The sequence below is a fragment of the Penicillium subrubescens genome, assembly GCF_028828155.1.
Source record: "Penicillium subrubescens strain IBT 31985 chromosome Unknown utg000014l_segment0_segment0, whole genome shotgun sequence".
Taxonomy (NCBI): domain Eukaryota; kingdom Fungi; phylum Ascomycota; class Eurotiomycetes; order Eurotiales; family Aspergillaceae; genus Penicillium; species Penicillium subrubescens.
In genome coordinates this window covers 189,534-211,533 of record NW_026643164.1, presented here as the reverse complement: position 1 = coordinate 211,533, position 22,000 = coordinate 189,534, and the positions used below count along the sequence as shown (strand labels likewise).

General features: G+C 46.6%; 5 protein-coding genes across 5 annotated transcripts; 3 read left to right on the top strand and 2 right to left on the bottom strand.

The window, feature by feature from the left end:
- Nucleotides 1–5,243: 5,243 nt before the first annotated feature.
- N7473_013303 (uncharacterized protein) lies at nucleotides 5,244–8,169 on the bottom strand (the record flags this gene model as incomplete). Its single annotated transcript, XM_057159242.1, has 13 exons — nucleotides 5,244–5,437; nucleotides 5,491–5,577; nucleotides 5,627–5,744; nucleotides 5,805–5,986; nucleotides 6,037–6,109; nucleotides 6,157–6,763; nucleotides 6,811–6,986; nucleotides 7,035–7,317; nucleotides 7,367–7,497; nucleotides 7,546–7,704; nucleotides 7,754–7,830; nucleotides 7,885–7,941; nucleotides 7,995–8,169. The coding sequence occupies 13 exons, from the start codon at nucleotides 8,167–8,169 to the stop codon at nucleotides 5,244–5,246; spliced, it is 2,319 nt and encodes a 772-aa protein (XP_057001978.1).
- Nucleotides 8,170–9,362: 1,193 nt separating this feature from the next.
- On the bottom strand, nucleotides 9,363–10,383 carry N7473_013302 (uncharacterized protein; the record flags this gene model as incomplete). Its single annotated transcript, XM_057159241.1, has 2 exons — nucleotides 9,363–10,213; nucleotides 10,269–10,383. 2 exons carry the CDS (start codon nucleotides 10,381–10,383, stop codon nucleotides 9,363–9,365), a joined length of 966 nt encoding a protein of 321 aa, XP_057001977.1.
- A 4,812-nt stretch (nucleotides 10,384–15,195) lies between these two features.
- On the top strand, nucleotides 15,196–16,499 carry N7473_013301 (TauD/TfdA dioxygenase family protein; the record flags this gene model as incomplete). The annotated part of the gene is made up of 4 exons (XM_057159240.1): nucleotides 15,196–15,327; nucleotides 15,389–16,121; nucleotides 16,175–16,308; nucleotides 16,365–16,499. The coding sequence occupies 4 exons, from the start codon at nucleotides 15,196–15,198 to the stop codon at nucleotides 16,497–16,499; spliced, it is 1,134 nt and encodes a 377-aa protein (XP_057001976.1).
- An 836-nt stretch (nucleotides 16,500–17,335) lies between these two features.
- N7473_013300 (UbiX family flavin prenyltransferase) lies at nucleotides 17,336–17,968 on the top strand (the record flags this gene model as incomplete). The annotated part of the gene is made up of 1 exon (XM_057159239.1): nucleotides 17,336–17,968. One exon carries the CDS (start codon nucleotides 17,336–17,338, stop codon nucleotides 17,966–17,968), a length of 633 nt encoding a protein of 210 aa, XP_057001975.1.
- A 2,269-nt stretch (nucleotides 17,969–20,237) lies between these two features.
- Nucleotides 20,238–21,935, top strand: N7473_013299 (putative extracellular lipase; the record flags this gene model as incomplete). The annotated part of the gene is made up of 1 exon (XM_057159238.1): nucleotides 20,238–21,935. One exon carries the CDS (start codon nucleotides 20,238–20,240, stop codon nucleotides 21,933–21,935), a length of 1,698 nt encoding a protein of 565 aa, XP_057001974.1.
- Nucleotides 21,936–22,000: the final 65 nt, after the last annotated feature.

Here is a 22,000-nt window from a genome sequence, read left to right as displayed (position 1 = left end):
ATTGCGGTGAGTCTAGTGGTGAACTGCGACGGAGATGGCCTGTCGAGTTTAACACATGTAATATTACTATTTACTACATAACTTTCCATCTGTATTTGCCTTAATATCTTCACTCTTGAAGGCGGAGGGAAGTACATACTTCGTACCCTGCCGCTATGATCCACTGTCATTCTCACCCAACCAAATCGGGCATTTGCAGGGGAAAAACAGCCCCTTTCCACTTGGCCGCCTCCCCGCGTCAGCCCAAGCCACCGTCTTACTGAATACATATGTCAAGTATCTACATATGTAGTTCAAGAGGTCAGCGCACTAAAAACACGTGGTTTTCGGGAGCGGAAGGCCTGGTTACACCGTTCTAGGAGCTTGGATCATCTTCAGGCTAATGATGACGATTGAGCCCGCGATGATCGTCATTTCTTCATGGGACAGGCCCTGCGGCCGCCTGATGAACTTTAGTCTGAGTCAATTATTATTGCTAGTTAGCTATGGTGGTGGCATAATAAATCGAATTTCCTTTCCTTTGGTTTTACACCTTGCTTATTTGCTACATTCTGCGGGTATTGGTGGGGTGTTGGCGTTGCTGCTTACCTGGATGCCCTGTTCGTGTCCGGATTTTATGTCGGTTCCGTAACCCAGAGTCATCTTCGCCTTTTTTTTCTTCTTCCTGAAGTGGAGGTCGCATCTCCTCCCGCTTCATCTGAATCCTGATCCGCTCAAGACACCACCAGCGTAAATACGCCACAAAATTGACCGATCCACTAAAAGTCGGAGATGTTCGTTGCTCCGCGCCGCGACAGGGGCAACTGATACAATTTTTTATTAATAGCTTAGAGATAGCTACGGAGGTTTTCCCCTCCCCACCTGAGATGTCGTGAGCCAGGCTGGTTAACTATACGGGATAACTATGCGAGGGAAAGATGGCTGAGAAAAAGGGCTGAAAAAGGCAAAAAAAAGCATTGATGCATTTTGTCAAGTGAGACATAATACGATAAAGCCCTATTGGCTTGGTTGCCGGGCAGAGTCTTCCAGAATCCTGCCATGCCATGCCACGCATTATATGTGACTCCATACTCTGCAAAAAGCTTCAAGCAGGCGAACAAGACATTTGCAGGCTCAAAAGAGACCTGGCCACAATACGAATATCCCTTGTGGGTATCTATATAAATCGAGGTTCTTGACGGGTACAGTTGCGGGTTGCTTTTATATGAAACTTAGTCTAGGGAATTTTCTTAATAAGAATATTCGCTTGAGGCTTCATGCAAATACTCTACAGTAGGACATTATTAGAGAATGTCATAGTTTGATATGAATGTGATAGTTACGAAGTCCATGTCGGATTCTGATCGGGTTTTAGTACTGACTAGCGCTGACTCTGCAGAGTCATGTTCGGGCACTGTGCCACAACAAGGACCGGGCAGTGGCGCACTGGCAAAAATCAGCTGCCATAGTACGAAATAATCCTGCCAAGTAGTTGATATGAGTCTGACTCTTGGCGGCCTATCGTGAATCTGGTGAGAAGTTGAAGGACGCGGATGACCGTTCTAGATGGGGACTACTCTACGAGGTAAATTGCTCCGCCGGGCATGCGAGATAGGATGTTTTGTCATACTGCAGCTCATAGCCATTATTTATGCCGGTTCCCGCTTCTTCACGGGGTGTCTCCCCTTAGGCGCCCCTTGGGGGGCCGACAGACCACCTCCATCGCTGTATTTCGGTGGTATGGGCATGATCTGCTTAGCCCCGAAAGCCGACCTACATAGCATGTCGCAGACGTTGAAGTAATCTTGCATTACTTCGCTTTTTTTACCCTTTTCGCTGACTAGAAATCGTTGTAGACCAACCAGAGGAGAACAATACGATTTAAAATCATCCTCCAACCTTTGAATTCAATAAACAATCCAATAAAACATCAATTTGGTCAGAAATGGGTGTCTCGGGGAGATCGGGTCTCGCTCGACTTCCGTGGTCCATAATCAAGTGATGAGCGACCGAGGCCCCATCCGCGAGGCCAGTTTCATCGTCAATGTACTCGGGAATTTTGTCTATCTGTGAATACATCTGCTTTGCCGTTGTTCTTGACAATGCTTTCAGCGAAGTGTTTCTGTCATGTTCGGCGAGCCAATCAATGGCGACCGAGGCATTGACGAATATGTCTAGGGTGAGGACTAATGCTTCACCCATCACACCACGCGCCAGTCTCTCGGGACACTAGCCTCGGGCTAAGGACCCCACCCAGCAAATCAAATAGCATAATGATGCTTTTGTTTTTGTTGGGTTGCTTCTATTTGCTCCCTGGATGTTTTAGCCGTGATGATCGTAAACGTTAGGGGGTCTGAGAACAGGACCTGGTGCAGAATGCCACTGTGAGACACATTGTGCTGTCACAATGATGTCGTATCCCGCAGACCTAACAGGTGCCGAGCCTGAGGCTATACCCAGTCTAGTATTTTGTCGTTCATTCTTCACGGATATTAGTCAATAACATTTTCGTGGTGACATGTCCTCGTATGGCTAGTACTGCGAGGCTGGGAGGAAACATCGGAGCCGTGAAGCCGGCTCCACCAATAAAGCTCGAATCCAAAGATGCAAAAGTCTAAAACTTCCAGGACAGGAAACATCAAACGGAAAGGAGGATATAGAGTTAGGACAATTTGTAATTCTGCGATGTTCCCCGCGATCAACCCACTCAAATGACCGCAATAACATATCCCAACTAACATATTCACTAGAATTCACTTCTGGTGCAGATACAAAATTGGTGGACAAGCCCTTAACCCCACGGATCTGCCAATCCGCATTTCGTTCCCTCCTTAGGTTTGTACCGCAAAATCGCGGGATTTTGGATCCACTGTGGTTTCCTACGCTGGCTCTTGTTCCAGAGATCACGGTAGCCAGAAGTGCGTCAAAGACGAGCAGTGCATACTCTAATGCGAGGACAGTGTGTGGTGCTTGAGCGATATTCTGGTCTGCCAACGATCGTCGAAGATCTACATAGGCCTGACGGCATATCCACATCATAGCTGCCGGGCTTTGATATGAGGACAAGGCTGCAGCAGACTTGGTGGTACTCGGTTGCAATTGTCAAGGCCGAGCCGACCCCTATCTTTTTCCTAGAAGGGATGAACTCCGTATACCTGGTAGCTTCAGGCTATGCATCAATTTCGGAGGTTGAAAGGCATCCTGCTGCCATTCAGTGTCGTAGAAGTGAGGCAACTATCTGACAAATGGAGGAGTTTTCGAACAATAGGCCGCGTACTTTGATATACACATGGAAGTACAGGCGAATTAGATAATTCCTAGTAATGAGTATGAGTAATTGTCCGTGTCTAATTGAAATCCCACTCAGTACTCGGTATGTAATGGACGGTTCAAATTACTGGACATATTTCATGGAACTAAGAAGCAATATATATCTTCCACGGAAGGAGGGCATAAAGTCGGAGGATAGACAGGACATATTGCGTTCAGTACCTTGTCATATGGCTGCGGGGTTTAATATACTGATTTGAAAAAAGAATTACACCTTAATGTAATTGTAATTGACTTATTACCAAGTCGCTTCCATATATAATCAACAAAAGAAAGATTCCCTGAGAGAACATGATGCGGTAACACCTCTCCCGATAATGAGCAGTCCGAACTCTCAATATCGAGAATTGCCGGGTCTTCTGATCAAAATGAACAAACCCTTACTTTGAGTACAAGAACGGGCCCGGGCAGATCTTATTCAGTCTTTCTTAAAATTGTATTGATTTGAAATTACTATCCCGTGAAGACCACTACTATAGCACAAGACAAGGCATATGTAGCCCACGTTAGCGATCCTACAGTGAATGACCATGTCCAATAGTACTGCTTAAATGCAAGATCTCGGTCTTGGCTTGCCTCACGGGACCGATTAATTGCATAGTGCATGCAGAGCAAATAGATTCGAGCTATGCAGGGTGACTGATTCGTACATTCTTGACAAACACAACTCCGTGGAGTCATCAAGCGCAAGATATACCTAGACTCCTTCCTAAAGCGAACACGAGAATGATTTACATGTCTAGTGATGTAAGAAGTCCAAGGCATATATACAGCTATTCGAACTAACTTGGTGAATAAGAAAAAGAAAATCGTATTTTTGTCCGACAGTACGAACACTCTCTAAAGTCGTTCGGTTTAGCCTTAGTGAAGGCTTGGGTGACTTGAAGTTTCACAGGCTACATTTCAATCATAGATGGAATTTATTATAGATTCCTTAGATTGAGACAACCAGGTCGTCGAACTAGACAATAAATTCCCGCCTCGAGCAGCACAGGAATCCTAGTTAGTTTCTTCCGCACCGCAATTTTGGCATGTCAGCGCCGATAATATCCGACTTAGCCATTGACCCCGCATCGCAGTAGGCCTTCTTCCCCCCACGTGGCGTTGTGACTGCTTATCCCCGATCTCTCCTCCAACATAAGCTCCAGTTCACCATGAGCTTTGAAGAGACTTGAACCTTGAAAAATGGGCCACTGATTGGTAGAGGGGAAGGCTCAAGGGCCAGAAGGAAGCATTGAACAGTCACCGGGAAATTAAACAGTCACCGATCTGGTGACCGGGTTATCAAGGCTAAATACCCGTTCAAACAATTCACCGGACAGCCTGTTGGTTGTTGTTGTTGGGATCAGCAGTCCGAAATGGAGGGTCGGAGAGTTGGAAAATAGTGTCCTCTAAGTTTATCTGCAGACAAACACAAATTATAATAAGAGCTGATGCGACACTAGACTTAGCATCACGACAAATTGTAGCTGTTGAATATAGGCAAAGGAGTGGAGGAAGCAGGGTGCATCCGTTAACAGGGGATCGATTAGGCTAATTCATCGCACATAAAAATCTTGACCCTTGTTCTCCCTCCACCTTGAACAGGAAAAAAAGCAATATGGTTTAACGGCATTCATTTCGGCAAATGAGTGAGCTAGCATCTACATGCCTGCGCCGACCGAGGTCAATAAACTCATAAACCGTAGAATATTCACGAAACTATAAACCCGCCTTTTAAGATCTGGACAAAGCTTGTTGTAACTTGCTTTTAATGACCTGACATCATGACAGCAAATACTCACTCTTTGACTTCAATACAGGCTCGTATGAAGATCAACATTGCGTTGCAGCAGTTTAATAGGAGGAATCTCTTGTCCAGGGTCGATTTTTCCGCATGTCATCCCCCAAACCGTGGCTGATCCCAAACCAAATCAAGAATATGCGCCCGTTGGTTAGAACTCCCCGGGTCCTCTCCCAAAATGGCCACCTTTGGGAATAGTCAACCAAGGGACGGATTTCGCATCGGCGGTATTCGATCCGACCGTGTTTCCCCACCAGTTGAATGAGATAGAATGATATCCCAGGGCAAAAAAGATGATGATCGTAGCGATAGCCGTGCCAGTATCCATCGCGGCTTGCAACAAGTCTGTCAAACCGAAGATTAGTAGGTCATCTCTAACGTTCCAGCAGGGATCCTACAGTTATAGCGTTTCCACCAGTCAAATGCCCGCTTGCGGATCAGGTAGTTGAACACAAAGCCAATGATGAACCATAGAGAATATTGGGCTATGAAGTCAGTTATTGGATCTCGAGAGATGCATTGTTGGGATCTTACTAGTGTTCGCAGGCGGAATGTTACCAGCAGCGTTGAAGAAGATCGGGACATTGATATAGCGAATCCAGCTATTGGGGTAGCGGCGATAGAGAAGATACACGAGTACCGTGACAACAGGCTAGACACCCAATAGTAAGCAAAGCAACACAGCAACTGTCGTCAAGTCGAATCAATTTACTCCGATCAAGAAGAAGTACACAAGCCCGTTGTATGTTTGCCCGGACTGGAACATTCGCTGTGGACCAATGGTGCCCCAGATGATGGACGCGTTGTACATGACCTTGGCACCATTGCAAGTAAATCGTTGCTTGTTTGTTGACTTGCAGAGGTCGGTGATGTTACCCATCATCCATTGCAGCACTATGATTATTAGTCTGATGTCCACCATGAACTTCAATGAGAAATGATACCTCCGGTTTGAGTGGCTGTTGCTAAAACGCTAGCATAGATCTGACCGAAGAATAGAACACGCGGAGGAATTTTCTGAAAATTAGCAGAGATATATAGGTAGAAGGCGAAATAAAACTCACCATGTATTGTCCGAGCTTCAGGTCCTGTGCAAAGTCCATGCCATGTTTGACCGCATTGTAGCCGTAGCATTTCACCATCAAGTTGGCAATAGGTTTTCCAGGCCAGGCATATCCGGCGATCATCTCCGTGATAATGTTAAGAAACACGCGCTGATTTGTTGTTCCTTGAAGAATACCTTCAGGTACAATCAAGAGCACGGCTAGTCCGAAGCAGACCACGATGAAGCCCCAAACAGGGAGTTCGGTATCCCAATATCTGGTCGTCAAGATTCCAAGTCCCAGCACGACCACTGTGAGAACACCATACCACCATTCTGGAACTTCTTTATATGCACGCATGAGTCGTCGATGGACATCCTCGCCTCCGTGTTGCGCATTTTTCAGTCTGGCCCAGATTTCGGAGCCATTGTAGAGGTATGTATGGACCACGACTGCCGTCACAGCAGCGAAAGACAATCCGTAAGTGAGGGAATAAGACATGGAGATGTACATCGGAGAGTACTCCTTGTACTTGCTTTCGACAAAGTTCAAATTCTGGTCCACCACCCGTGAGATATTATATGATTTGCCCGTGTTGTCGAATGTGCTCGAGGAAAGAAGCGGGAGACTAGTTCGTCAGTGATGATCATAGCTTCGAATCGAAAAATAACCTACTAGGCGCTATACCAGACATTGGTATAGTATAGGATCGGTGATAGGAAGAAGTAGAAGAGCACCACAACCGCAAAGGCATTGCATGTAATATAGAATGGGGTTGTGAGTGGATAACCGGCGTAGTTTATCTGAGTCCAGTCGAGGCTGATGGGCAGAAGACCCAAGCCGGAGTTCATCTGAATAATCAGCCTCGTGATTCAACCTGGGATAGGAGACATTCTTACCCCGAACAGAGTGTTGACCTTCTGGTTATTTGGGGCAAGCCATGTGATGAAAGCAAATGTGCTGAGACTTGTCCAGATATAGTCTGGGAACCAGAATGCAACGAATGCGAGGACTGTCACGTAGGCAAAAAAGCGGTACCGGGTTATCGACCAACCGTTAGCCAGAGTCTTGCTCTCCGGCTCGTGCAGTGCTCGAAAGAGAACTGTCGAGGACAGGGAAGTCGGCCAAGTCAAAGCAGCTGGGTAAACGATCCACCGACGAGAAAGACCCGCGAGGCCAAACCTTTTGATAGTCAGTAATATTATGGCAAAACGGAATATAGCCATCTTACCCTATCATTTGGGTTGTTAAAAGATACAAAAAGGAAAAGCCGGCCCCCATCTCGCGATTCCAGTATACCGGACTCACAATGGCAACCAAGGCGCCTTGGGCGTAGGCGGTGGATGCACTGATATTGACACACTGCAGTTCTTAGATATAATTGAGTTTAGCAAACCAAGATTCACTTACAATGACAATGAATGCATGCTCTTTGATTGTGAACTTTCCTGGGTTGAGGTCAAAGGAAAGCTTTCCTAAAGGGACCCTCCACCTAGGAAGTTTCTCCCATGCTCGACCGATAGGAAACACAAGAATCTGTGCCACGACATAAGAGATGGTGAGGGATGGCTATTTGAAGTCAGAGAAATTTACATCACGGAGGACCCTTGGGACGAACATATCGAAGGCCAAAAAATTGGTTGACCCCGGAGAATAGTATGACAAAGACCGTCATTAGGATCCATGCTCGAACGGCTGTGGTAGTCTGTGAGCTAAGTAGTCAGATCAGTAGCTGAGTATTCAACTTACTATTACAAGCTATGGTGGGATCGTCCTTGTTAGATACACAAGCTGCAACCTCGGGGACTATGGCTCGTCAGCAATTCAGGCCTTGATAGTTCATGCATCGATATCCCTACAGGGAGACTGGTCGCCATCGACATTCCACTTGAATGCTTCGACAGGAGTGAGCTCTGTCCGTTCCGTTTGATTCGACCAGGTTTTTGGATCATGGTCACGGACTTCAGCTTCCAAGTCTGGCGTCTGTGATTCCGATACGTGAGTGCGCTTTGAAGCAATATCGGACGTCTCCATGTTTAAGAGCCCAGAGAGTGGCATCAAACAGGCTGCTATCGTACTGATCTGGGGAAATAGACCGGATGTTTTCACGACCACGTTGTGACCAACAGCCGAGTTTAAAATATTGCGAAGGGACTGCGTATGCAACTATCACGATAGATCCACTCAAGATGGCAACAACACTTTTTATTCGGAGATATTACCACATGGTATTGAACTTGATCTGGACCTAGTGAGCCTACCATCGATTTGTATTTCTGCCCGAGCTATATTTTCCTTGTGACGACTCGGCGATTTCCTAAGACAACTGAGGTGCTGGCCATCGTGGTACTATCGCAGGGGATGTGTCATGCAAGAACATTCTATGTCAAGTCCCCGCTGGTATGTCTGAGTTCCACCTGCTGCATCATGTTATCTGTATTCCTTGAGTTTCGCGATAAGAGATACAGTAGTGCTAATGAGGGAAAAAAGCTAAATCTTTAGATCAAGCACTAAAAACCTCCTTAGCGTAGTTTGAGTTAAGGCGGAACGCGAATGTGGCGTATCCTAATGACCTAATCTGGGATTACTCTGCTGTCACGAATCCCAGCAATACCTAGGATATGGACTGGCAAGCACCAAAAAGCACACTAGCTGGGAATCAACTAGATTGAGAAACTGGATATTTTAAGTGAATGAATGGGCTAAAATTCTGGAACATTTGGATTGTGACGTTTCTCCAACTTGCTCCAAATTCATCTCGCCCCGCACCAACGGCGGATCTTCGGAAGAGTTCCGGCGTGAGCAATACATACTCATAATTGGAATAGATGGCGTGCTGAAAGAAGCTTGAATAGTGCTTTGCTAGAGCCAAGAAGTCAGGAGAAGTTAATTTATGCCCCAGCCAGTAATCCACTGACCCAAGCCTTAAGAGTTGTATGATTAGATCAAATTATGAAAATAGTCTTGCCACGAATGATGGAAATTTTTATCTCATAACTAGAGGTGATTAGATACAAATAATTCTAAAACTAGCATGATGAGCCTTGCCTCACTGCTATAAACCAGACTAATGCAGGTAATTTTGTCTTTAATTTAGCTGACCTTATCATAGGGGTTTACATATAATCCATTGGATATGACTTTTTATATTTCCTTACAATGATATCAACAGATCAAGGTTAGCAGTGGATGCGCCGGAAAAATATTCACCAACATCAATGACTCCTTCAGAATCCCCATTTCTGTGCCTCAGCTTCAGACCACTCCCACAGACGCCGGCCCATCTCTTCGCTCTGTGAATACCTGTTATGGTGTTTCAAATTCCCAACAGGGACATAATATCCTCCGTTGACAAGGTCTTCTTTCTTCGCACCAGCAGCTGCCCACAGCTGATTGCATGCGCCCTGCGAAATCGAAGAACCAAAGAGGCGCAATGATTTTGACCCCAATGCGATGAGAGGCGAACTCTGATTAATGGGGTCGTATAGATCTGTCAAGATGATACCAGGGTGAACAGATACCGAGGTTATGGACGGGTAGCGGCGTCTGAGCTCCGCAGCAAAAAGAATATTCGCGGCTTTTGATGCGCCGTAACAGGCATTGGTGTTGACCTGCTTGAGTTTTGTCTGGTCCAGAATTGTATCGAAAGATGGGGCAAGGTTGTGGCCGACCGAAGAGAGTGACACAACACGAACGTCGGAGCCAGGTTCTTCAGCCGTTTTAAGCAGTGTTGGCAGTAGGATCCTCGTGAGGAGGAAGTGACCAGTATGATTGGTTCCAAGTTGAATCTCGTGCCCCATTTCTGTTTCACCCGGGGGAAGAGACATGACACCTGCATTCAAGATGAGAATGTCAAGTCGTTGGGACTGGGAGTTGAACTTTTCGCCAGCATTGCGAATGGACTTGGTGGACGTCAAGTCCAGAGGCAGCCAGACGATCTCAACATTGTTCGAGACAGATGACTTGATTGACTTGATCGCCTCCACAGCTTTGGATTCCGAGCGAGCGCCAAGGAAGATCTTGCTTGGATTGTGTTTTGCTAGCTGGAGGATAGTTTCCTTACCAAGGCCGGCATTTCCTGGGAATATGTCAGTCATCGTGGCTCCTTAGAACAGCGTGGTTAATTAACGTACCGCCTGTTACCAGTGCGACTTTGTTAGACAGATCCGGAATATCTTTCTTAGGACTGAAATTCACACCACCGATATAGTTGCACGGATTGGCGAAGGCTGCAACGAATCCTGCCATCTTTAAGCTGGGGCCGAGGGACACCTGTGAACTTTTTCTCTCTCAAACTCCCCTGAATGATTGACGGCTACCCCAAACAGATGGCAGTAGAGCTAATTATAAATAGCCTTCGTTCGGAGCAACAATCTACCCAAGCACATTTTTATGAATCTAAAGGTGGGCCAAGCCGAAGGTTGCATTAAAACTTTAAAATTTAATCACCGATCCGATTACCTGTGATGGGTTGCATGTGATGAACTCATGGGTGCCTGGCTTTGTTGGTGCCTCGTTTCACAGGCACACGATTGATTTTCCTGTCTCCCTTTGCTCGCTGGCGATCTATTCATCAATGGCGTGGGACTGCCTGGCTCTAAAAATTACAAGGCCGAGAGACTGTTTTTTTGAAGGTCAGTTACAGAGCTATCATGTCTATCTGATTTACAAATGAGTCCATAATCTCAGCGGAACAACTCGACGTGCTCAAATGGGAAAGCAAAACATCATCCAAAAGCTCGCAGGAAGATTAATTAAGTCAGGTTTCATCCTCTAAATTGAATTGGCTAATTGGCTAATTAAACGAGTAGCCAGTACCAGTAGGGTGATAACTCGCTAAATGATAACATGCAAAGCTTTACTGTTGTATGTCGATCTTTCGGGAGAGGCTTCTCCGCATGACAATTGAGCTGCTCGCACAACATCCAAAGTTCTAGCAAAATCACCAAGGAATCTATACGTCTCAAGAACCCCAATATCGGGATTTGAAATATCTAGCTCTTGATCAGGATCGTATACCTAAGCTATCCCTGACCTCATCACGTGATACCGTTACGTGTTCCCAAAGGTATTGGTCAACAAATTAACTCTGCCTGTGGTCGGCTGTCAGTTACAGAGAATTCAGGCTGAAAGACAGGGGAGTACTGCTCGGAGCTTCTGTTTATGGAATGGTGCATACCGTGGTAAAGGGCATCAGTCGTTGGTCGAAGTCCGAAAGAGGTTTAGTAGGTCGTCTGAGGAGCCTACTAACCTTGTCGTTCCAGCCATGAACCTTGGAACAAACAGTGTACTATACCTCAAGAAAAGAAAGCTACTAGGCCCTCCGATCCTGAAAAGCTTCGGAGCCGCGACTCCATGACCACTTCATTTGCTCTAGCCTTCATGTACTTTTCCCTCCTCAAGTTCTCACAATTCACTATCTGGGCACATTCGATCACAGAAAATCAGAACAAAAACGGGAGCTCATACCACATACTCTCTCAATCATGTCTCCATATCTGCTCTTGATATTTACTGCAATAAATCTTTGTGCGCTCGTGGCACAGGTATTTTCTGTCGCTAAGGAGTGGTCGCGCGAACGGGTGTCAAAAGGATTAAGGGTACACCGACTTTCTGTTGCTCCTCAGGCAGGTCTTCGTGATCACACTTAATGAGAAGCTTCATAATTTCCGTGAAATTAAAAAAAAGCCACAAGATTATTGCGGAAAACGAACATTTAAAATACAGGACATTCTCGAGCTTGTAGTGGCGGATGGGAGGCTCAGAAAGGCACGGTTTCAAAGGAGGACATTGGCAAAAGGCGAAGCTAACTTCCGAGATTGCGAGTTTCAACCTCTACGACGTTTTCATGAGATTAACTAGGCTAATTGTACTTCAGAGTCCAGGATCAATATACGACTCCCTCGGGAAACCGCTATTACTGCGCCCGCTTTATTTGCTTTATTTGCTATTCAACAAAATAAGTGTTTCCCCTCGGGCGACCACAACGTTCGATATATCTGGACCTGCTTTATTTGCTAGTCAAAAGGTGTTCTCATGCAAACTCAAATCGACCGGAATAAACCTGCATTCCTAGCCTTCTTCTCCGTGTCTTCTTTTGAGTACTACCCATTTCAGAAATCAAAGGTGGATCATAATCGGGCTTCGGGACAAGCGTTCTTGAACGCCACATGTTGTTGATAATATTGATCCTTCACAGTGATTCGTTGCTTTGAATGGTCAAAAGGACTTACCGTACGGTCATTCTTATTGGGACTCCCGGATTTCTCTGATTACTCTCTATATCGCTACGCTCTATCCCTGGGTATTCCTCACACGATGGAGTTCTCAGAGCTAGATAAATCAATAGAGGGCTGAACAAGTAAAGTGATGCGCATTGTTATATGAACAGATAATTGGTATCCTTTCTTACCCTAAACTACGAGAGAGGAAAAAAGTAGAACGAAACTTGGACCAAGAAGACCATCGTGCAAGCACAGTAGAATATAAGATCTGCCTGAAGGATTTGATGTCTTGGACAAAATCACCCCTAAAACAGACACCAGGGGTCTATAGCAAGGCGAAATCCCGAGGTCCAAGATATTAGGTACTATGTCATGGGTACGAGATGCATATCTCATTTCAGTGGTATGACGGATATCAAAATCAGGTCTGCCTATACAGCAAGAAAATCTTGAGAGAGGTTGAGCAACAAGCTCTATTCTACGCTGGCTATGTGCGGAGAAGCCTAATTGAACTAGCATGATGTGTCTTTGAAGGTCCCATTTTGCGCGGCGTATATGGCTCTGATAGGTAGAGATCTTGAGCTCGAGAGATCAACGTCTGACAGTGGAACGCTCCGAACATCCACCCCGTGCGACATTTCAAGTCTATTAGAATCACATATGTACTGACCGCACAGCCTCAAGAGAGAAAAAAATATAGACAAACTTGTTCATTGAGCCAGCTCGATGAAAACCGAGAGAGTGTCCGGTGACCATCAGAATTGAACATAAAATGTAATCTGACAGGCGGCCTGAGTGACTGATTCAAAAAGATTTGAGAAGAAGATGCCAGCATCTCGGATCAGAGCAAGAAAGCTTCCTGAAAGAGCGGCAGTGAAGCCAGAGACTTTGTGATCCGGCGGTAGGGAAAGAACGCGTGTCTTAATCGACAAGGCGCTAATGCCGAGATCATTGCCCGGACAAAAGCGAAGGCACCTGAAAAACCCGGCTCTGACGCCCGTCCGTATGCTCTGTTAGCAAAATTCTGTCTTCATTGAAGAGATCGAAATTCGAGTGGCATAAGGCGAACTTTTCAGTGTGAAGATTTCCAACATTGGTGTAATCATGTAGACTCTGAAAGACAATCGAGGTCGCGAGAAGCGTCAGCGCAGAGGACGGAGGAAGTGCAGAAGAGGGAAAGGCTCTATTCTTTCAAGTTTCCAGAGGTCAATCAATAAGAAGCGTGAAAGGAAACAGGAGGCCTCTTACCTTGGAAGTGAGCAAACGGTGCGACCTTGTGCATTTCTTTTCGGACGATCTCCATCACCCACGAGACGAGGGATTCAACACCGGGTTCCGAATCAAACAAGATGAACGCACCACGAGGCAAGAATGCTCAAGAGGGGTTTCCCCGAGAAAGTGAAGGACTGCGCTCAATGGAAGGTTTACGGTCCCGAATCATAATCAGGATTTGATGTACTTGTGAGCTCGTCTTGGCTTCACCCGAGGGCTACTAGTCACCAACACAGCCCGTCGCTGGTGGCCGCCACCAGCCCATCTATCAAAGAGAGCCGCTTCGAAAGATGGGCGGCTCCAATGCCTTTCCCCTGCAAGAGGTTCGCGGTGCATTGGGTGGGGCTGCGGGGGACCAATCCAAATACCTGATATCTGGGATCTGAGATGGAAAAGCAAAGGCGAAGAGCCAGAAGCAAAAAGCCAGTCAGCAAGTTTCAGCAACAGAGATGCCCAAGTCAAGTACTTGGACTGCCCTGCACTCCCTGTAAGTCATAAATGGGTTCTCCCTGGCGCAACTCATTGATCACAGGTCGTTGGATCAGGAGTTGACTCCCGACTGGAATACAGAGCGTAGGCTTCTTTCAAGATCATATGATTTGGACTTATCTAATTATGCAGCCGTCGTAGAAGCACAGCAGGTTTGCGTGTTCGGGCTCATTGCCCGCGGTGCTGTGTGCTGTCATGTGCTCATGAGATATGGGACCGGTGAAAATACGTTACCTGGTGTAAGAAATATCTTAGGCCTACTGAAAGGCGTATCTCCTCTCGCATTGCTTTGAGCTCCTATTAGATAAGGCATGACCACTCAAAACTTAGGGAGTCTATTGGAGTTGAATTTTGTAGGTGGCTCATGCAAGGGTTTCAGCATAGGGCCCACTTTGGATCAATTCGCTTACCAATGAAGATTTCTAGATCAAGGGACTGGGAAGGAAAAAATATGTATTTCTTTGGGTACTTGAGCAATAAAGAGTGGCAGACGCTTCCTTCAGGCAATTCCGTCATCCCATCTTGGGATTGCGGGGAACCTCTGGAGTATAAAATCACGCCATACTATGGGCAACATTATGACGATACATTCATAAAACGCACGCAAGAAAATGCTCCGCTTCTGTGCTTCTCATATCTTGCAGAAGAATATATCACCCCGCTTTTTATTGATTCTCCATGAATCTATAGAGCTCTTTTCTGAACTAATCGATTTCATTTTGTTTCTATATCGCCTCCTCGCTCTACAACTCCGACTGAACATCAATTTAACGGTCTCATCTAATATTTCAACGGTAGACAGATTATGAGCGACCGAGGATATTGCTTACAAATTCTCGAAGCCAAAATGTATCTTTAAGGTCCGATCCTACTCGACTAATGGCGCAAGATCTTGCTTTGTGGTAAATCGATACGTGATTTCGTGATGGGATGATGTGAATGTCAACGGAGATAAGAGGGAAGAAGAGGGTATATATATAACTGGTTGCATTTGCTTCCAGCCAATACAGCAAGAATATCTGTTCATCTTCCACATCAAGCACAGCATTTGCCCACAGACGAATATTTGCAACTAATGGCACCCTCTATCGCGGAAAACCCTACTGCGGAGGTCGTTGTTCCTGTAAAGGTCAACCCACAGGCGAGTACAAGCAAGCCTAAAGTGAGACGAATTATTGAAGAGGAAGGTGGAAAATCCACTGCCAGTGTACGAAATACCCTTAACACTCTTTGAGCGGAAATAAAGTTAATTGGAGACATATAAGCAGTATCCCCATTACCTTCCCGTCTGGGATTATGGCGAGAAATATCCTCCCCTTGAGCCATTTACACACGTCGATCATGGCAAAGATGCCGACCCCTCCTTCAAAGATCTTCTTCCGGAAGGGTCTCATATTCAAAAGCTCACGCCAACTATCGGATCGGAAGTCACTGGTGTTCAGCTGAGCAAGCTCACTGCCGCAGGAAAAGACCAGCTTGCTCTCCTAGTTGCTCAACGTAAAGTCGTTGCGTTCAGAGATCAAGACTTTGCAGACTTGCCTATCCAAGAGGCTCTCGATTTTGGAGGCTATTTTGGGCGACACCATGTCCACCCTACGAGTGGGGCGCCAGAAGGGTATCCTGAGATTCACCTCGTTCATCGCAATAATAACGCCTGGGAGTATGATGACTATCTTGCCGCAAAGAATAGCAGTGTCTCGTGGCATTCTGATGTTACTTATGAGCAACAGCCACCAGGTACCACGTTTCTATATCTTCTTGACGGCCCGGAGGTGGGCGGAGACACTGTTTTCGTCAACCAGGTCGAGGCTTACAATCGGCTTTCACCTGCCCTTAAAGAGCGTCTCCATGGCCTCAAAGCGCTGCACTCTGGATTTGAGCAAGCTGAACACAGTCTAAAGCGTGGAGGGGTTGATAGAAGAGACCCAGTGAAGAACGAGCATCCGATTGTTCGCACCCATCCCGCCACAGGCGAGAAGGCGCTTTTCGTCAATGGAGGCTGTAAGTGGTGCTCTATTGGCAGCGGGAATTACTTAAACTAACAAAAACTCAAGTCACCAGGAGCATTGTCGGCCTTAAAACAGAAGAAAGTGATGCTCTTCTAGGATTTTTGCTGGCTCATATCGGTCGCGGTATTGACTACCAGGCCCGAATTAAATGGGCGCCGAAGACGGTGGTTATTTGGGATGTAAGTGACCTTTTTGAAAACATTATATCAATTCTTCGAGACTAACGAATGCCAAGAACCGAGTGACTGCTCATTCTGCGATCATTGACTGGACGACTGGCGAGCGTCGGCACTTGGCACGAATTACGCCACAGGCGGAGCGTCCTTTTGAAACACCCTACGTACCAGAAGGAGACAAGTTGAGGGCTTGATTTGGACGCACTCGTCCAAGGGAGCCACTTTAATACGAGAGCGATTCTATGTGTGAATGACGACGATTGTTAGCAGGTCGCGACTGGTTGATAGCAAGAAATACGAATTCCTTCACCGAGATATGAAAATGTTAAGAGAAAAGTACACACCCGATGGAGAGATTGAAATAACAATGCGTATCTGTTCTTGGGCTTCGTTGTACTATCCAAAGTGCTGTTTCGTTCTCGTGAAGGTTCCTGCAATTCCAGGAAATCTCGAGTGTGGCTGTAACTCAGAACAGTTGATCTGTTTGGGAAACTTTGTTCAAGGAAGCGAATTCTTGAAAAACCTTGATAGAAATCGGTGGGCGGTACCTGATCACCGTTCTTGTATCGATCAAAGGATCGAATACTGTACATGTTTAGAATTTGTGACGTCACCAGTTTATTTGTTGTGCGGTTCACTAGCCAGCTGGCTGTTCTATGATACTCGGGGGTTCGGCTTCGGGGGCTCGGATTTCGGCGCTCTCGGAGGGTCCTTTCCTTCCCAAAATCGGGCCGATGCCACTCGGATTGTCGGTTGTTCGGGATAGAATGAGAATTTTCTCATAAGTGAATGTTTTTCTTGGTATTATTTCTTTGCCACTTGTTTGATATATAAGACTCAGCTCTTCCGACCTCCTGGCGCAGCAACTCAGTCAAAACATCCTCAGCATTTGTTAATTCTGGCAAAGAGAAGATATCACAAACATCAAAGCAACATCACCACGAGGCTTCAAATGCTATCACTACTCTCCGGAAATAACACACCCCAGTCTGGTCGCTCAACTCCCAGAGGAAGTCCGCCTGACACAACAATGCCAGCAGTCAACTCCGAGAATCACGCACCCCCACACCAGCCACCAAACCAGCGGCGTAAGCGGATCGTTGTGGCAATGACTGGCGCGACAGGCGCAATTTTGGGTATCAAATGTCTGATTGCGCTGCGTCGCTTGAACATTGAGACACATCTGGTAATGAGCAAATGGGCCGAGGCGACCATCAAATATGAAACCGATTACCATCCGTCCAATGTCAAGGCTCTAGCCGACCATGTTCATTCCATCAACGACATGGCAGCACCCATTTCAAGTGGCTCTTTCAAAGCAGACGGCATGATCATTGTCCCATGCAGCATGAAAACACTTGCTGCTATCCACAATGGATTCTGTGACGATCTCATCTCCCGCACGGCGGATGTGATGCTCAAAGAGCGGCGACGGCTCGTCTTGGTCGCCCGAGAGACTCCCTTGAGTGAGATTCATCTGCGCAACATGCTGGAGGTATCTCGCGCCGGTGCAATAATCTTTCCACCAGTTCCAGCATACTACATCCGCGCCGCGTCCGTGGATGAGTTGGCCGACCAAAGCGTGGGGCGCATGCTGGATCTATTCGATTTGGACACAGGAGATTTCGAGAGGTGGGAGGGTTGGCAGCATGCAGAGCGTTGATTTTTTTTCTAGTTGTAATGGGATTATACTACATGAGTGATGCATTTATATCGGCGTTAATGATTAACTAGCAATAACAACATTATTTGAAGAGACTCGATTATGCGCAATCTACAGTTCAGGCAGAGGAGAATGGAATCTATGGACATTGAAGAGCCTTAAACCCTCAAAAATTCAATATTCTAATATGCTCGAGCCATCGCTTTCGGAATTTGATGGTTGCTATTTCTTCAAAACGCTCAATCAGCATCGTCGGAAAATGTAAATTCGACATACGACCAGCGCCAAAGTCCCCCTATAAACAATCAAAACCAACAGAAGTTGCAAAGCCATGGAACCGTCAAAACAGTCAACAAAAAAACTACTGCCAATTCACAGTGTAAATAATGTATTGGTATACTGACTATAGGTATTCCATTGAAGGCCCCGCAGCCAGTCATTATCTTAGGCCTCGGAGTAACTTTCCCGTTGACTAGGGCATGGGAAGCATTACGTACAAATACTCTAGGTCGCATGAAAGATCCGCAGAGTCACAATAACTAGCAGAGAACAAGATATGCATAGATATGCTAAGAATAAATCGGGTGAGAATCCCGCAAACCCGTGGAGGCCACTGAAATTAGGTCGCTTATTTGAGCTACATGCATTATTGAGAGTACAAGCTTAGGTAGGCATATATCTGCCAAGGCCCGAGGCAGTCATTTTCTCGCTACGGGGAATTAAACCTCATCTCCATTTATGATCGTACGTTTCAGTGTTGAAATATCGAGCTTCCATCATGGACATACATGGAAATAATGGAAATCCACGAAAGCTAAATCATAGAGCTATTTACAACGTGTTTACGGGCCTCCACATGGAGGCAGAGAAGCGGAAATAGCGGAGCTGTCTGAATTTGGACAACGGTAGTGTCGAGACCGGAGAAAAGAACAAATAGAGGCAATGCCCGATGTTGCATATAGCCAGCTGATAGTGTTCAACTACATTGTATCCCTTCAACTATATATACGAGAGTCCTTCAGACGACTCCAGGGCTGCATATCTCGCTTACATGCAATAGGCTACGACTGTACAAGCCTGAAAGATTTTGAGTTTGTGAACGGTGGTCGGATCCTTAGCGTAAGACCCGCCGTTTTAGTGACGTAGGTCAAACTACTATTCACGCAGCCTTGTAGTAGTTGTAATCGATGATTGACTGTGTATAGCTGGTACTGTAGCTGCTAGCCCATGAAAATCAAAGCCGCCATAGCAATATATAGACCGAAAAATTCTTCTTCTTGAGTATTATGTTGCAAGGTTCAGAAACCTAATTCTATCTTCTATCTTTGTAAATTGAGTCCCGTTCCCTACTCTGTCGAATTCTTTCTCCTGACAACTATTGGAGTGCGCTTTCCCCGAGTCTTTCGGTCTTCCAGGAACACAGGGGTGTTAACCAATGATTGCTTCTTCGTCAGCGCAACGTCGTCAGCTGCACAACATGTTCTGCAGAAGAGGTTTTTCTGTCCTCTCTTTTCCTTCAGCTCTTGCATGGCAGCATCAGATTTGTGCCGACTCCAGCCGGGCGATCGATGGGTCCGCTCCACTGGGCGTCCCAGAAAGGCTGGGATGTTCCCCGCGCCCCACGCGATTCGCCCACGTCTGTTGGTCATCGTGCTTTCCGGAATTCACATTCCCTATACGCTCGCTATACGTTCCCTTGGTTCCTTGATTACGGTCAGCAGACAACCGCCAAACTTTTCTGAAGGTGTGCGACCGCAGTTTCGCAGCCTGCGCACGGCCAAGCCCGAGATGCGCCGGATGTGGGTTTAGGGTATCCTGGGCCTCTATCCAACCAGGAATCCTGCATTTGGCTTTTGGAGGGGGAGTTATGAAAGGCCGAACACTTGATGCAGAAGTGAACTCATTTAACCAGAGCCTAAAGAGCTCCGCTTGGAGCGCATCGCATGACCATCGAGCCGGCGGATATTCCTCTTTGAGTCAGGAATACTTCTTGACCGTCGCTGCCCCGCGGCGGGGTTTCGAAAGGCATGAAAGATCGAGTCGATCGCTCCATCTTAACCGTCAACCGAGGAGCCACATGTTGATTCTTTATGGATGAGCTCGACGATGCTTCCATCGTGGGCGAAGCTGAAGTCGTGGAGATGGATTTAAAGCCGTCCCTTGGCCGCTCTATCGGAGAAGGACGAAGAATGACATCGCGGCAGCTACGGGCTAGAATCACAAGAAAGGCACAAATTTGATACTCTTTTGAAGTTAAATGACAGTCAAGATGCTTTACTTGCTTTGCATTGCCCTCCTGGCCGCCGTGCCTGTGGTCGTTGCCGCTCCAGCTGACTCGAAGCGAGCTGGCGCACCCACAGTCACCATTTCACAACCTCAAGCTACAGTCATTGGCTCCTCCGGGTCAAACGTCGATAGCTTCAACGGAATTCCATTTGCGCAGGCGCCAACAGGCTCACTTCGTCTGAAACCACCCAAGGCAATACAGACATCGTTAGAGACTGTTCAAGCTACCGGGTCCGCCAAGTCCTGTCCCCAGTTCTTTTTCACCACTGATACCAGCGACTTTCCCATCTCTGTCATTGGGGAGCTGGCTAATATTCCACTGTTTCAAATGGTCTCAAATGCTGGTGAAGACTGCTTGACTGTCAGCATCCGACGTCCAACTGGGACCGCAGCTGGTGCAAACCTGCCCGTTTTGGTTTGGATTTTTGGTGGCGGCTTCGAGCTCGGATCAACAGCCATGTATGATGGGACAACCTTGGTTTCTGCATCGATGAACCTGGGTATGCCCATTGTATTTGTTGCTATCAACTATCGCGTAGGTGGATTTGGCTTTATGCCAGGATCGGAGATCCTCAAAGACGGTTCAGCCAACTTAGGTCTACTTGACCAGCGTCTCGCCTTGGAATGGATCGCAGATAATATCAAAGCCTTTGGTGGTGACCCCACAAAGGTGACTATCTGGGGTGAATCTGCTGGGTCGATATCTGTCTTTGATCAGATGGCTCTCTATGATGGTGACCACACTTACAATGGTGCACCTCTCTTCCGAGCTGGTATCATGAACTCGGGAAGTATTGTACCCGCCGATCCTGTTGACGGTGTCAAAGGCCAAGCGGTGTATGACAAGGTTGTGGCATCTGCTGGCTGTGCCAGTGCCTCGGATACCTTGGAGTGCTTGCGTGGATTGGACTATACAACATTCTTGGATGCCACCAACTCCGTGCCGGGAATCCTATCGTACAACTCTGTCGCACTGTCGTACTTACCCCGTCCAGATGGCACAGTTCTCACTGACTCACCTGAGGTTTTGGCGAAAAGCGGAAATTATGCCTCGGTTCCTTTCATCATTGGTGATCAGGAAGATGAGGGGACGATCTTTGCCTTGTTCCAGGCAAATATCAGTACCACAGCTCAAGTTGTCGATTATCTCCAGAAGATCTTCTTCTTTGACGCCTCACGCGAGCAGTTAGAAGCGCTGGTTGCGACTTACCCCGATGTCACAACCGATGGCTCTCCCTTCCGGACTAGTATTTTCAATAATTGGTATCCCCAGTACAAACGCATTGCGGCGATACTCGGTGATCTCACATTTACAATTACACGACGAGCTTTCCTCACGCTCGCTAAGAATGTAAAACCCGATGTGCCTTTCTGGTCATATTTGTCGTCCTATGACTATGGAACGCCTATCCTAGGCACATTCCATGGGTCCGATATCCTGCAGGTATTCTATGGTATTTTGCCAAATTATGCCTCCCGATCGATCCATTCATACTACTTGTCGTTTGTATATGATCTGGACCCTAACTCTAGGGCATCGAGTTATATGGATTGGCCCCAGTGGAGTGACAATCAAACCCTTATGAATTTCTTCAATGACCACGGAGCTCTGCTGGCAGATAACTTCCGTCAAGATACCTTTGAGTTTATCTCGGCGAACGTCGCTTCATTCCATATCTAAGCCATCCGCTTGTGGATATTTGGGAGTGTGAAGGACTGTCCATAATGCTTTTATAATGTCTAACG